The following is a 15,772-nucleotide window of genomic DNA, read 5'->3' as shown; positions in this document are numbered from 1 at the left end:
ACCTTGGCCCAGTCATATCGGCCCTGCAAAAGATTTGAAGGTCATGGCCCCAGGGGTGGTAAGCCATGAGACACACATTCATCCCTTACCTTTCCCCCTTATCATCCTTTCCCTTACCCTTAATCCGCAGCGTGGGCGTGAATCAAGAGGTAATGGTTCAGAGGTAAGCCACTTAGACACTAAGTTACGGGTAGTTCCCCTATTTTCATTCAGTTTCTAGTGGAGGTCATCGGAACCTAGTTCCCCTTCGAGGTTCCCTTTTTTCGCCTGATCGTGCTCCTAACCGTCAGACCCTAGTCCCTGCAGGACACTCCCTCCTCGTAAAGTTTAAGTCTCCTAAGAAAGTAGTTCTAGGTAAGTACTCGGTGTTGGAACAAATCACAAATTTTTAAGTAATTTGTATTTTTCCTAACATACTTACCTAGAACTACTTTCGGGTTATGGCCCGCCCATCCTTCCCCGAGGGTCCTGCAGGGTTGAGGAGAACCCTTTTTGGCTATGAAACTTACTGAGGAGCACGACCTGAACTAGCACGCTCTCTGACCCCGGGTCACCTCAGGGTGCGTATCACTCCGCCTGAGGTCACCCATAGAAAATGGGAATAGGGTAAACTACACAAAATTCTGGTCGGTTGGGAAGAGTTACCAGTAACTCCTAAGAAAGTAGTTCTAGGTAAGTATGTTAGGAAAAATACAAATTACTTAAAAATTTGTGATATTCATCAAGAGAAATTGGTTCATTTTTATAAAAGAAAATAGATTATTTCTAAGAAAATATTTGTCCTATTGGTATACTATTTCAGACTTGACATTATCAGCGTAAAAATTGGCTATAAAGTCGAACAGTCGTAAGTCGACGACTACCTGTGTAAGGAGAAAGGAGGTAGTTGCCCCCTCCAGAAGATAAGATTTCCTCTGCTGTGCTCAGGGTGTCAGAAGCAGGTGGGATGATCAGCTTATCTTCAAGGAGTTCGACGAACCAACTACCATTTCGTCCAGTTCCTTCATCAGCATGACAGTGTTGTCCGAGAAATGGGAAGAGCACTTGCATTTTTTACCTATTGAACACCCCCAAATGACGTAGTCAATCATCATGATTGCTTGCTTTGCAAGTATTTGGAAGAGCTCTCCCAACTCTTTGAATTCCCAGATGCCAGTGATTACTCTTGGAAATATGGGCTCCGGTTCCATACCTTCCAATTCCTTAGTTGTTTGGCTGAATTCCGAGGGTTTTAGCTCATGGGATACATCATCTTCGATTGTGGTCCCTGAGGAGGACGACTAACTGCACCTCCTCTTCCTGTCTCTTCTCTAAAAGTGAGGGAAAAAATGTGAGCGGTTCCTCCTCGATCATCAATGGTTATAGTGTATAGTGCATAGAGGAAGAGGTGATCTGTTTCTGCCAGGTGAAGGTCCTTTTGCGGGGACCTTCTTGGCACTCTCTCTCTGAGGACACTGATCTGTTGTGGATACAGGAGTCCCTTCTTAACTTCACTGAGATGCACCATCCTTTCTAGGGTCGACTGTGAGGATGAAGCAAACCACCGACATCAGCTGCTTGCTTGGTGGAAGTGAGCCTCTTGCCCCACTGAAAATGTGCTTCTCTGATCATCGCCGGTGGCCATGAAAGACTCGGGACAGTGCCTGGAGTAGAATGAGGGCCTTCCTTGTTATTGTGACTCCCTGGGGGGAGTAACTTCATATGGAAACATGACTCTATCTCATCCTACTGGAAGAGGGCAATAATTGATGGGAGTTACAAACCATTCACTTCCTCTGAAGAAAGTTCACTCATATGCACCTGGCAATGGAGTGGTTACGCATCCTCTCTGTTGTCTTGGTATCCTGGTCGGTCTTCCTCGTAGACAAGCATGTGGGATGCTCTGGGGTTTGCTTGTGAGGAGGAAGTCATCTGACCTTGTGCTGAACCAGGTTTTAGCGAGAGTGATATCCTGGGTTTTTTTTCTTTGGCCACCATGTCCTTTGGAGTTCAAGAGGAGCTTGTCCCAAACAGCATCCACCTGAGAAGCAGAGGTTGTAGTCACCATCTAATCCCTAAGGTGGAGAATGACCCAGACTACAGATGTACAGTACTAGGAAATCTTCCTCTTCTCTGGAGAACTACCTTCGTCCTTTCCGCCTTTCTTAAGAGTCTTGTCCTTGAAAATCACACTCCGGGAGGCAGGCTCATCTCCTAAAAGCCTCTCCCCCTTCCGAAACACCCGCTCTGGTGAGATTCATGAAAAATCGAAGGACGACCAGATCAACTTAAGGGTCTTTAACGGTGCTAAAAGGCATACCTTGGAAGAAAGGGAGTGCCCCAGGGGTTACCTCGCCTTGAACACCACATATTGGCATGTAGAGACTGGCAGCCAAATCTGTGTTCTTTTCTCGAGAAGGTATGGGAGATGTGGAACCTGATCCCGGTTAAGTAGAAATGGGGTTGGCAGCACCCAATGCAGTCTTGAGAAGGCAAGTGATCCCTCTCCAACTTCTTACTCCTTCTGTAGTGGCCTGCCCATTAGTTCTCCGGACAGAAGGAACACGGTTGCCCTTAGGAAATTTCCGTAATGTCTGGTCATTACAGCCAGAGTATATATGCATTTCATAGGACTACTCCATGAAGAACATAAAAATAGAACTACATAGATACAAAACACCAAGAGAAAGCACATAACACTACACAAAGGTCAACTTAGGTTGCAGAAAGTGCCCATCCAGTAAAGGCCACGGCTTGCAATAGAAGAGAGATTTGGGCCATGTAGAATGCCCAAATCACTCTTCTCCCTCACAGGATGCATTGCTTACCTCCCGGCTTGGTTAATAGAAGCCAACTATTTAAAAGGATGAGGGTTTGTTTATATTCTATTGAAATAAAGGCAATTTTAAAAATGATGCATTAGGGGAAAGATATCTTACCTTTAGAATTTCCTAAGCATTGTGCTATTATAGTCCTGAGACTTTTTTTTTTTATTTTTAAAGATGATACAGTAGAGAGAATTAATCCCAATTAAAATTTTCTTTCTACTACTAAAGTATTTTTTTATTATACCCAGTGATTGTAGTCTTGTTTTTCTGCCAAATTGACATTGATATTTCAAAATCATTGCTCCCATCTTTTCATACTTGCCTATCACTAAGTGATTTTTTAATGCAAATAATACAAGTGGTTATTAAAGTGATTTGCTGAATTTTTAAAAATAAATTTATTGTTTCTTAGATCCTGTGAAGAGAGAGAAGCAGGAAGTTCTAGATGAAAATGCTTTGGATTATGAAGCAATGGATAATGACGACGAGGAAGAGGAAGAAGAGGAAGAGAAGCATAGTGTTAATGGCAAGATGGAGGTTAAAGTTGAGCCTCGGATTTCCCCAAAACCCATTGATAGTGATAAAGAAGACAAGAAAGAAAATGAGAAAGATACAATCATAGGTAAAAATAGTGAAGAAAAAAAGACAAGCAGGGATTCTAGAAGAACTCATACTGATCGCAGAGATGAAAGGTCAAGGTCAAGAGGAAGACAAAGAGGAAGGTCACGTGATTGGCGAGATAGATCCAGGGATAGAAGGAATAGGTCGAGGGACAGAAAGCGTTCTAGAGATAGAGGCAATCAGTGGAATAGATCAAGGGAACGATCACGTGATAGAGGAATTAGGTCCCGTGACAGGAGAGGTAGGTCTCGTGATAGGAGGGGCAGGTCCCGGGACAGAAGGGGAAGGTCTCAGGATAGGAGAAACAAGTCTCAAGACAGAAGATCAAGGAGTAGGGATAGAAAATCTAAAGATAGATCAAGGGAGAGAAAATCTAGTAGAGATAGATCCAGAGATAGAAAATCCTCAAGTAGAGAAAAATCCAGGGAAAAGAAATCTGGAAGCAGAGAAAGAGGACGTGGTAGAAGGCGCAGTTCTTCGAGTAGTGATAGTAGTAGTGATTCTGACTAGATAATGTAAGGGGATGCGAGTGTAGCAGTAGATGAACCTGAAGAGGAGTGGTTAGTGCAGATATTTCTGCTTGAGATTGATTGAACTCTAAATTTGATAGCTCTTATCCATGTTAATAGTACACAGCATGTAGGTGACACATAGGGATTGTATTGATCTTGGAATTTTTCCAGTTTTACAGTCAATTTTTCAATATGTTGTTGATAATGGTTTAGTAGTATACAGTTTAAATAAATTCAATAGTTTTCTTTTAAATATGTAAACATGTTGGTAATCATTATATTTACTTTGTCTTGTTTAAAGGGAGGGGACTTCACTCGCCAGAGTAGAATATATTATAATGTATCATTGAAACTAAGTTTGTGAAGTATATTTAATATCTTTTATTTTACAATTCAGCAGCTGGAAAATATAATTTTACATTCATTTAAAACAGAGTACAGTATACAGAATTTTGTTACATAACTTTAGAATATGAATGGCTGGTGTGAAAGCACGATTCATAAATTCACATCAATGGGAACATTATTAATACAGTACATGTATATTTTTTACAACTTACATACTTTGCAGACAAAGCAATAGCACATTGTGGCTGGGTATAATTGTAAAATATTAACAATCACAATGAATATTTTTAAAATAAGGCACCTACGGGAATGTAACTTTCAACAGATATGTCATAGCACTTAGCACTACTACATTTTTTAAAACTTAATGTAAATGTTGACAGTCAAATCTACTAGCAGTTGAAATAAAGCATATTTTCAAATTTTATCATTTCCAAAATATTCTTACATAATAGTGGAGTACCACAGATATGGCAAAATATAAATCTTGAGTCAATTTGCTTTTTCATTTCTTCCCCAAAAATATAAAAATTTATATGTACAACAAATACATTTGCCAAGTTGAACCCTCAAGTTTGGCACAAATGATCAAACTGTAAAACCAATAGCGAATTTGATTTTTTCAAGATTATGTGAATGACATTTCCTACAGCACCACAGTAAAAAATAAAATGATCCTTCAACATTATATGAATAACATTTCTTAAAGCACCACTTGTGAAGAATAAAGTATTAAAACTTGAGCAGCAGTTAATCTCCAGCACAAAAAAAAAAATTAAAAAATTGAGCTATGGCCTACCAATACACAACACTTAAAACTATTTTTTTTTAACCACGCGTCCACAATTAGGACAAAATACACAAAAATATATAGATGTATTTACATGTGTAATAAATATGTAATATATATTTATATATCAATATATACACAAACACATTCCTCATAAATACACAACTGAAAGGTTATGACTTGTACCAAACTACAAAATTTCCTACTACACTGTATTTGAACAATCACTCATGAAAATTAATACTATTTGCAGTAAATTTCGTATATATAGATCTTGGACATAAACATTGTAATCATTTACTGAGCAATAAACAGGAGCAAAAAGCTGTATGGTTGGACAGAAAACTGAAGTTTTGCGTTTTATATGTTTGATGAAACTTCAAATTACAAGCATTCCTGGGTGCATTTTTTAGCAATGAAATTAAACAAATTTACATCCAGCATTTAGGGAATGTATGCTTCATTGCAAAGTTTACACTACTGTATATGTATACTCAAATAAAAAAAAATAAAAATCCTGAGAAAACGTCTAGTAAGTTGACATTATTTCTGCAATTAGGTTTCCATAAATTCCTTATGCATAGACACAATCCTGCATAAGCTTTTTTAATAATAAGCTTGTCTTTGTTGTCATTTTAATTTTTAAACACAGAATTTTATCTTAAACTTGGAATTTGTTATAGGAAAACGAAAAATCCCCTTACTTTCAAAGGTTTGGAAAATCAATGGTAATCATTATGTGGAAGAATAAAAGTTTTGTTTCATTTGTTAATGTCGGCTACCCCCCAAAATTGGGGGAAGTGCCTTGGTATATGTATGTATGTACAAAGTGTTTATAGACACTGGCACGGATCCACAAACTAAATTTACCTACGCCTTCTAAAGAAAATGACACTAAAAGAAGAAAAAAGGTTACATGCCGTATATAGTTTCTGCCTCCAATTCTAGCCCTAATTTATAAGAAATAGAGGATTCAAGGAAAACAACTGAGATTAAGATTTTCATCTGGAGGTTCATCATCTTCAACAGACAATACTGTACTTTTTAGTAAAAAATAACCAAATAGTTTATAAAAACTTACATGTGATGTAAAGATATTCAAAGGGCATTAAGTAGATCAACAAGACCACCAGAGGCATTTCACGACTTTATACAGTTTATTCAGTGGATTTGTTCTTTTGAAAGGTTAAATTGCACGCACACCTAGGGAGCAAAAGATCTGAAGAAATTGATATAAAGTAAAAGTTGAATATCCATTAGGATCTCATGGGATGCTAAAAGGATATCACTGTAGACTGTAGTGTACAATATAGTGTACCAAGTCTGCAAGATTCCTTTCCCTTTTTATCATCATCAATCTCCTCATGGTCCTGTAATGTCACCTTACAACCTTGCACCAACTATAGTTTAGCATTGTGATTCAGGTTCTTGCCTCTTAGCCCTCACAATTTCCAGAGATGTTTGTCATTCGGTAACTTAGAAACAGCTGTTACCCATTATTTGCATTTTGATGTCGACTGATACTAGCAAAGAGTAGTAACCAGAAATTTAGGTTGCAATAATTCTTGCCTCAGGCATCAATTTCATTGTCTTTGAGGATAGCCACAATTTGTAAGATTTGCCTTGTACTTCCTTTTTCAGGCCAAGGCGATTTTCCAAATCATTCGGTGTACAAAAGAAAAAAAATAAAGTGGCAAAAAATTTGGCAATTACCACTTACTTGTTCTTTAAAAGGGAATTGGCAGGTGACAAAATTGCTAAAAAAAAAAAAAAAAAAAAAAAAAAAAAAAAAAGAAATTTTATAATAAAATTTATTACTCGCCTGATGTTCCTATTTGCTTCTCTAGAACAGTTTATCAATATTTCCCCCTTTTCTTTCCTTTCAATAGACACATGCTACTAGAAATGTAATTAAACATACTAACGGTTAATGGCAATAAGGAAAAAAAAGGGCGTTCCAAATGCTCTGTTATTTCAGTCTTGAAATTGAAACTATTCCCTATCCTCTTGACACCATAAGACAGTGGGAATACAGTACACTTATGAACATTGGGTGCATATATAAATAAGAAAATAAAGTAATTTATAAACTGAAATAGTATAAAATAATTGAAATTTCTTTTTTCCTAAATTAATTGCAACAAATCATCTCGAAATAGTTTATAAGTATGGGATGCCAGATTGTTTTCTAAAGCAATTCTAAATACTATATAGGACTTTAATAGTTCTCAATGATACTTTTAATCATTTAAATAATACATCAAGTTACAAAAACTAGAATTTTTCACAAAAAGAGAATAAATTAACCCAAACTCAAAAAGTTATTAGACCACATCCTGTGGAGCCACAACAGGGTCAAGAGCCCAGCAATTTCTAAGCAAACCTAGATTCTTCAAGATGATCTTTAGCAAATACCAACTTGGTATTCCACCGAGCTGGCACTAAAACTCTTTCCAGAGAAAGATTTTAGCAAAAAAATAAGAGATGTAGCAGCTCTTTAATCTAATATCAAGGGGACTTTAACCTTCGAGGATTTTATATAATTTAGATCCACTTTTTTGAGCTTCCGAGACACAACTTTTAACCAGAAAAACTATGTCCCAACAACTGTCATCAATGGTAAAAAAGGTGGGGGGGGGGGGGTCTTTTCTTCTCTGGCATGAAACAAAGACTCAATTGATTAAGATTAAAGAAATGCTCAGTAAAAAAAAAAAAAAAAAAAAAAAAAAAAAAATATGAACCACTAAGCAGTGCTACTACTGTATACAGGTAAACAGATATTAACTATTAATGAGTATTCATGTGATCATAATCGGTAGGTGAAATATGAAGTTGTCCTTGAACTATTACTTTGTTGTAAATAGTTTATAACTAATACAGTACTACACTTGGCTGGGCATAATGGCAATAGTAAAAGCACTGTCAGAAAATTGATATGTACGTAAACAATGATCTTACTTATTTCCTTTTTTATGATCACTGAAAAAGACAAAAGTTATAAGCATACTTTTCAGAGAATCAGAGCAATTTTGCAATTGTTTCTAACCATACAGCTTTTAACTATATAACAAGATTTGACTACCCTAAAACCATCAGAATCTATGCACAGTTTCAAATCTGCTACAGTGTGACAGTGCTTGATAAATCAAGTTTCTATGTTTGGACACTACTGGCTTTTTTGGGGGCACGTAAATCATTTAGCATTCATAAACTGAAATAATCATTACTTAAGTGAAGATCTCATAAAAATTAGTTTTACTAATGCTATTTGTTTTCTAAATTAAAACAGTAGACCAGATTAGTTATCTAAATACCACATAACAAGGTGCAAATTTGCTAGCACTCATTGATAACAAAAACAAATAACACAAGGTTTTGTTTTGTCTGTATTTCAAGAAAATCATATACTGTATGTACATAATGTTTCCAGTAAAGACAATTTCCAAGCAAATTTCTTTCCACAAATTTCCAAACACGATTGCTTACATACATGGAATATGGGATAATCATGGAAGCGTTTTCAATAACATCTTAGGCTAAGTTTGCTCTCTATGATGGTCACCAGTAGATAGCATTAGTTTCTGCCTTTTACTTTTCCTTTATTCTCTCTGGTGTCTTGCCTATGTTTTCAGTTTCTTTATCTTTACCTTTCTCTAATATTTACCTGATGAATGAAAAAAAAAAAATCAAGGTAAAACCTGCGTTACTACGGTATATGTAACTCAAAATATTTACATTACTACAGTATATGTAACCACTTAGTCTCATAAAAAATCTCCTAATAATAATAATGGTAACCTCTAAACTTTCAATAATTAGTATAATAAGCATTCGAGGCAACATTGCATGTACAATAATGACCTGAATGAACCATAAGGACAAAATATATCTACTTTTTTCAAGGATATTTAAGGAGAGGTACAAGCTGCTGGGTGTCTTTAAAGGATTAATGGTGATTGAAAATACTGTTTTTAATCATAAAAATCTTCTTCCTTTGATAGATATGATCACAAAGAGCATAGCTGTCTAAATCATATAAATCCTGTTACGAATTTCTGATTTACCCTGCATGAAACATCAAACACATCCTGCCGAGAGAAAATTGGGAGACATTGTCAAATGAAAGGAATGAATCAAGGAATCTACATAAAAGATACTATACTTGTACCAAGCAATTGATTGAGATCCATCACCAAGTTTGTAAATGGCCCTGACTTGTGTCAGTACAAAAGCCTCTTTACACTCTTTAAGTATGTTCATTGGAGGATCTCTGAAACCACATGCCTGCACATTCAAAGATATGTTGTGATGATAGACTTCCTTTTCAATGAAGAAGCTCTTGAGTCAATAAAATCATGGATCCCCTACTTGTGAAGTCTGACTGGGTAGACTCAAAAATTCAGACTAATTATTTAAGCTGTACCAACAATGAATAAATATGGATGACTGCCAAAGTTATCAAACAGCCTGCACACCCCTTCAAGAAAAACAGCAAAATTGCGGGCCAGGTTGGATAAAGCCTGCTAAAGGAGTGGTTCAAACAAAAGTTTACAAAGCATAGACAAAATTTAAGTAAAGAAAATTTATAAAGCATATACAAAATCTAAGAGTTGGAAGCAATTGCTTATAGTTGGCGGGCATGTTCCGGTCATCCTTAAATATCACTCAACTGCTCTCATCAAATGTCTGACAGAAAGCTTGTTGCTAAAATTTACGAACTTATACCAAACTCATTCCAAAAAAACGTCTAGCTCATTGCAACTTTTAACAACAAAAACTGCATTATCTTTCAACCATTTCAAGAATTAAACCACTGATGGTAACTTATGATCAAAGATATACAGTATTTTTTAGATATTCATGCACGAGCTACAAGAGCGATAAAAATAGACCAATATTATTCACGTCAAGCAACATTGTTCATGCATTATGCAAGAACAGTCTGCGACATAAGGTAAATAACAATGAAAACCTATAATTTATCCTGTAAAATATCAACACAAAATGAAAATTCCCTGCATAATTTGTATTACTATTCCTGAGTACTGACAGATGAGCTGGATATATTACAAAAGCATTAAAAAATGTGGCCTCACTAACACAGCAACACTATGCGGCAGAAAATCTTGAAAAGCACTAAATCTAATGCAAAAAAATCTGCAATGACAATCCTTTGTCAGGTGCAGGTGTACTCAATGGGAGCCATGTTAATGAAGGTGGCTGACTGCTGATAGGGAACTGAAATATGAATGGCAACAGAAAGTGATGATACCTTTAACAGAGGACTGACCACGTGTGGAAATAAAATTAGCATGCTGCTAGAGTCACAGTTGTAGAAATGCAGTGGTCTGACAGGTATGGGCCTCGCAACAGAAGCATGTATGGAGTGCAGTGTGCCTAAAAGTAAGCCTTAAGCTGGAAATTAGCCCAGCTTTCAGCAGATGGTTGGAAAGGGGAAAATGGCCTAAACTCTAAAATGATTCTTAGTTTCCCGTTCACCTTCAAGATCATTAACATTTAAACTATCTTTAATGATTGTTGGCTTTTAAAACACATAACTACATAACAAATGGCTGTTTCCTTGGTCATACATATGGGTACATGCATGACCTTCGGTTTCTGATTCACCTTTGGTCATGCACATGACCAAGTAGAGCATATAATTATCAAACTCTTTCCATCATCATCTCATTAATTCACAAGGCCTACTAGTTTTCACTGTAGAAAAATCATAAGCTAGGCAATATTTTCATGCTTACACACTGTAAATACAATGAAAAATATTTTTTTTTAAAACTAAAATTACTTCAATACTTATCTGGGATTTATGCACTATTTATTCCAAGAAGTTCAATGGCAATAAGAAAAACAAAGTATGTCATGTTGCATGCAAGACTTGGTTCCCACCAGAAAAGCTGTCAGTATGCCTCCATTTTTAATTTTCCATTCTTTCTAAAGTTTAAGAAAGTAATAAAGAAAAATAATTGTACCTCCCGAGGGGTGAGGTGGTTTGAAACTTCATGAATCCCAGGTAAAGATTTAAATACAGTTATTAACCTTAGTTTGAAAAGAATGGTCTTTTCAATTAAACAACCTGAGATTAATGTGCTGCATATTAATTTCCCCAGAAGTGACAGTTGTACTCAAGCTAAATAGATTAGGCCAATCATCTAATAAAACCAGTGTTAAAAAGAAAATCTTCAATTTCAATTAAATACCAACCAATTTATCGTACATTCTAATAGCTTACCCGTTATCTCTAAATATATTTAAGATCTTATCTAAGCTCTTCCTTATACCTATGAATTAAGATTTGAAAATCTCAAAAGAAAATTAAGTACAGTAAAATCTTTTTAACTGCTTATTTTACAATACACTATTGGAATTTTTATACTATTATAAAGAATATAACCAGCTAAATCACTCAACCATAGCCACCAAACTAAAAGCACCCTGCAAAATCTTCAAAGTGTGCCATGACATTGCCACTCAGTAGAGTAGGTTACTTTAAAGTCATGTTTTAAGAAAAGAGAATGGCGACACAAAAGCCTAAAAGATTTTCCCAATTCATTCCTCTTCTCTACTTTCTTTTATTATCTGCTATTTGCACATTTTTATTGTGTATTTCCACAAACGTCTGTTCCACATACAATCTTTCCCTTCCTTATGACGTTTCTTACTGATTTGACCAAAACACGTACATGATCAACATAGGGAACTAGCAGGATCTTATCTCCAGAGAGAACAATAGCAGAAATAGGCACATACTCTGTACAGTAGACCGACACTAACTAAGCTGCTAAAGTAGAAACAAGCTTATACAGAGTACTTGAAATCTCTCTGATACTATGTTTACAAATTGAAAGAGGTTGTGTATATTTAACTGAAGTCTATAAATTTTTCAATTTTCCCTTTTTAAATCATCTAGACCAAACACTTCTACACACTTCAAGGAGAACGACACTCCAAAATAAAATCATTGTTCTCTGTAGACTTGGGTAGTGGCATAGCCTCTGTACCATGGTCTTCCACTCTCTTTGGTTAGAGTTCTCTTGCTTGAGGGTACACTTAGGCACACTATTCTCTCCTATTTCTCTTCCTCTTGTTTTTTAAAGTTTTTATACTTTACATAAGATTTATTCTAATGCTGTTACTCTTCCTAAAATATTTAATTTTTCCTGGTTTCCTTTCCTAACTGGGGTATTTTCCATGTTGGTAGCATCCTGCTTTTCCAAATAAGGTTGTAGCTTAGCAAGTAATAATAATAATGATAATCCCCAAATAAATAACTTGTCTTAAAGGGATGCTCTAGCTCTAAGTGTAGGGGGGAAGGAGAAGCCCTGGAAAAAGAAAATTATCCCAAACTAAGAATTTTTTTCTTTTCTCTCACATTTAGCATTCACATTTTTAGCTGACCTGAGGTGGGGTCAGGGATTGGGTCATTCATATGAAGAGAATAAGAAGAAGTTTTGGAAAAATGTGTAGAGAGTAAGGAAGGCTGGCTCAAGAATTGAAGAGACAGTGAAAGATGGAAATGGAAGGTTGTTAAAAGGAGAGGAGGCAAGGAAAAAGTGGGTGGAATATTTTGAAAGTTTACTGAATGTTGAGAATAGGGTGGCAGATATAATTGCTGTTGCAGGTGTTGAGGTGCCGGTGATAGCAGATGAGAATGAGAGATTACGATGGAGGAAGTGAGGAGAGCACTAGATAACGAGAGTAGGAAAAGCATCTGATATGGATAGTGTAAGAGCTGAGATGTTGGAGGAAGGGGGTGTGACTGTACTTGAATGGTTGGTGAGATTGTTTAATATGTGTTTTGTGTTGTCAATGGTACCAGTAGATTGGGTTTGTGCATGTATTGTACCACTATATAAGGGCAAGGGAGATGTGCATGAGTGTTGTAATTCAAGAGGTATTAGTTTGTTGAGTATAGTTGGAAAAGTGTATGGTAGAGTACTGATTAATAGGATTAAGGATAAAACAGAGAATGCAATCTTAGAAGTACAGGGTGGTTTTAGAAGAGGTAGGGGTTTATGAATCAGATTTTTACAGTTAGGCATATGATAGAGTTGATAAGGAAGCAATGTGGAATGTGATGAGGTTATATGGAGTTGGTGGAAGGTTGTTGCAAGCAGTGAAAAGTTTCTACAAAGGTAGTAAAGCATGTGTTAGGATAGGAAATAAAGTGTGACTGGTTTCCGGTGAGAGTGGGGCTGAGACAGGGATGTGTGATGTCGCTGTGGTTGTCTAAATTGTATGTTGAATAAATGGTGAGAGAGGTGAATGCTCTAGTGCTTGGACAAGGATTAAAACTGGTAGATGAGAATGACCATGAATGGCAGGTAAATCAGTTGTTGTTTGCAGATGATACTGTACTGGTTGCAGATGTAGAAGAGAAGCTTGGCTGATTAGTGACAGAATTTGGAAGGGTGTATGAGAGAAGGAAGTTGAGAGTTAATGTGGGTAAGAGTAAGGTTATGAGATGTACGCGAAGGGAAGGTGGTGCAAGGTTGAATGTCATGTTGAATGGAGAGTTACTTGAGGAGGTGGATCAGTTTAAGTACTTGGGGTCTGTTGTTGCTGCAAATGGTGGAGTGGAAGCAGATGTACGTCAGAGAGTGAATGAAGGGTGAAAAGTGTTAGGGGCAGTTAAGGGAGTAGTAAAAAATAGAGTGTTGGGCATGAATGTAAAGAGAGTTCTATATGAGAAAGTGATTGTACCAACTGTGATGTATTGATTGGAGTTGTGGGGAATGAAAGTGATGGAGAGACAGAAATTGAAAGTTTGAGATGAAGTGTCTAAGGAGTATGGCTGGTGTATCTCGAGTAGATAGGGTTAGGAACGAAGTGGTGAGGGTGAGAAAGTGTGTAAGAAATGAGTTAGCAGCTAGAGTGGATATGAATGTGTTGAAGTGGTTTGGCCATGCTCTCTGCTAAAGAAGGTGATGAATGCAAGAGTTGATGGGAGAAGTACAAGAGGAAGGCCAAGGTTTGGGTGGATGGATGGAGTGAAGAAAGCTCTGGGTGATAGGAAGATAGATGTGAGAGAGGCAAGAGAGCGTGCTAGAAATAAGAATGAATGGCGAGCGATTGTGACGCAGTTCCGGTAGGCCCTGCTGCTTCCTCCGGTGCCTTAGATGACCGCGGAGGTAGCAGCAGTAAGGGAATCAGCGTTATGAAGCTTCATCTGTGGTGGATAACGGGGTAGGGTGGGCTGTGGCACCCTAGCAGTACCAGCCGAACTCGGTTGAGTCCCTTGTCAGGCTGGGAGGAACGTAGAGAGGAGAGGTCCCCTTTTTGGTTTCATTTGTTTGATGTCGGCTACCCCCCAAAATTAGGGGAAGTGCCTTGGTATACAGTATGTATGTATGTATGTATTTTTAGCTGTATAGGTAGTCTCAACTAAACGTAATTGGTCAGAAGGTCACTGATACCAAATTACACTTAAAACACTGCATGAGTAAGGAGCAGGAGACATTTGCACTGAATACCAATAATATTCCTAAGAGTAAGCAAGCGAGCACTAAACTACCAAAATCACCAATACAAACCACAGACTAAAGAAAAATCCTTATAGCCAATGCTACTATGTACTTTAGAAAGAATGAAGAATCAATATGATAGTAAGGTGGAGAGGATGCTCTTTATCCTTTCTAATTTCAACAGCATCACTTTTCAGCAGAAACAAGGGTCTTTTTGAAAAGTTATCTTATTCTTTTCTATTGTAGTATGTAATTTTTCATTCTTAGAATAAATAGCACATGAATCTCAGGTAGTTTCCTTGAAATAATTTTTTTTTGTACCAGAATAAAGACAAAGAGTTACAACCAATATCCTAATTTCTAGCATCTCAACCACTTTTTTCATCTTATTTATATTCAATCTCACCCAAAAATAGATTTTTCCTAAGTCAAAATCCCTTATTTTCTCGATAAAAATCTGAATACAGTACGTGTAATCTATCACAGAACTATATATTAAAAATGGGAGTTCTTACAGTTGATGTAACCAGAAACCCCAAGCTTGAGAATACAACTGTCATTTGACATCAACAGAATCTCAAAGGATTAAAATCCACTTCTTACACTTCGGCTCAACCTCGAACACTCAAGCACCATTGTGATGCTATGAGTGAAAGATTAATAAATTACATTATTACTTCCCTATGTGTAACTTTAAGACTCCTTTGAACATCTGAGGCTAGAGGATGCAACTGCAAGTCCAACCTTTAATTGAAAAAGCATCTGTTGGCATTGAGGGGATAACAAATGGAAAAAGATTTAAACAATTAGCAAATTTTATCAGGTAGCAATAAACTAATATTTTTGCAAAAATTTTGTTTCATAAATCATGAGCTCATGGATACCAGAAGGAAACATAAATAGTGGAACAAAAGCATAGGTTGGAGATTAATATACCTAGAAAATCTGTGGGGAAAATGTTTTCCTTCATCCCAAGACAAAATGAAATAAGAGAACTAGTTATGAGGATGACAGGAGACCACTAGCCTAAACAAAAAATAAAAGTACTCACACAGATACGACCATTTTCTTCTAAATTTGTACATATTTTATCCTTCAACTTTGACCAGCCAATACAGTTATGGTACAATTAGAATGATGTATAGTATTCCATTTGACCATAAATAATACAAAAAGAAATTTATAAAATTTCAATGTGAAACTAGTTGGCTT

General features: G+C 36.5%; 1 protein-coding gene across 1 annotated transcript in view; it reads left to right on the top strand.

Moving 5' to 3' along the window:
• Positions 1-4,784, top strand: part of Moca-cyp (nuclear cyclophilin protein Moca-cyp) — a 321,526-nt gene extending 316,742 nt beyond the window's left edge. Inside the window, exon 12 of the mRNA XM_068348233.1 lies at positions 3,220-4,784. Within this exon, the coding sequence (XP_068204334.1) occupies positions 3,220-3,938 (719 nt within the window). The 3' untranslated portion in view covers positions 3,939-4,784. The remainder of the gene's footprint in view (positions 1-3,219) is intronic.
• The last annotated feature ends 10,988 nt before the right edge of the window (positions 4,785-15,772 follow it).

This window comes from Palaemon carinicauda, chromosome 24 (assembly GCF_036898095.1).
Source record: "Palaemon carinicauda isolate YSFRI2023 chromosome 24, ASM3689809v2, whole genome shotgun sequence".
Taxonomy (NCBI): Eukaryota; Metazoa; Arthropoda; class Malacostraca; order Decapoda; family Palaemonidae; genus Palaemon; species Palaemon carinicauda.
Note: the sequence above shows the minus strand (reverse complement) of the source record. Positions and strands in the feature narration are given on the sequence as shown.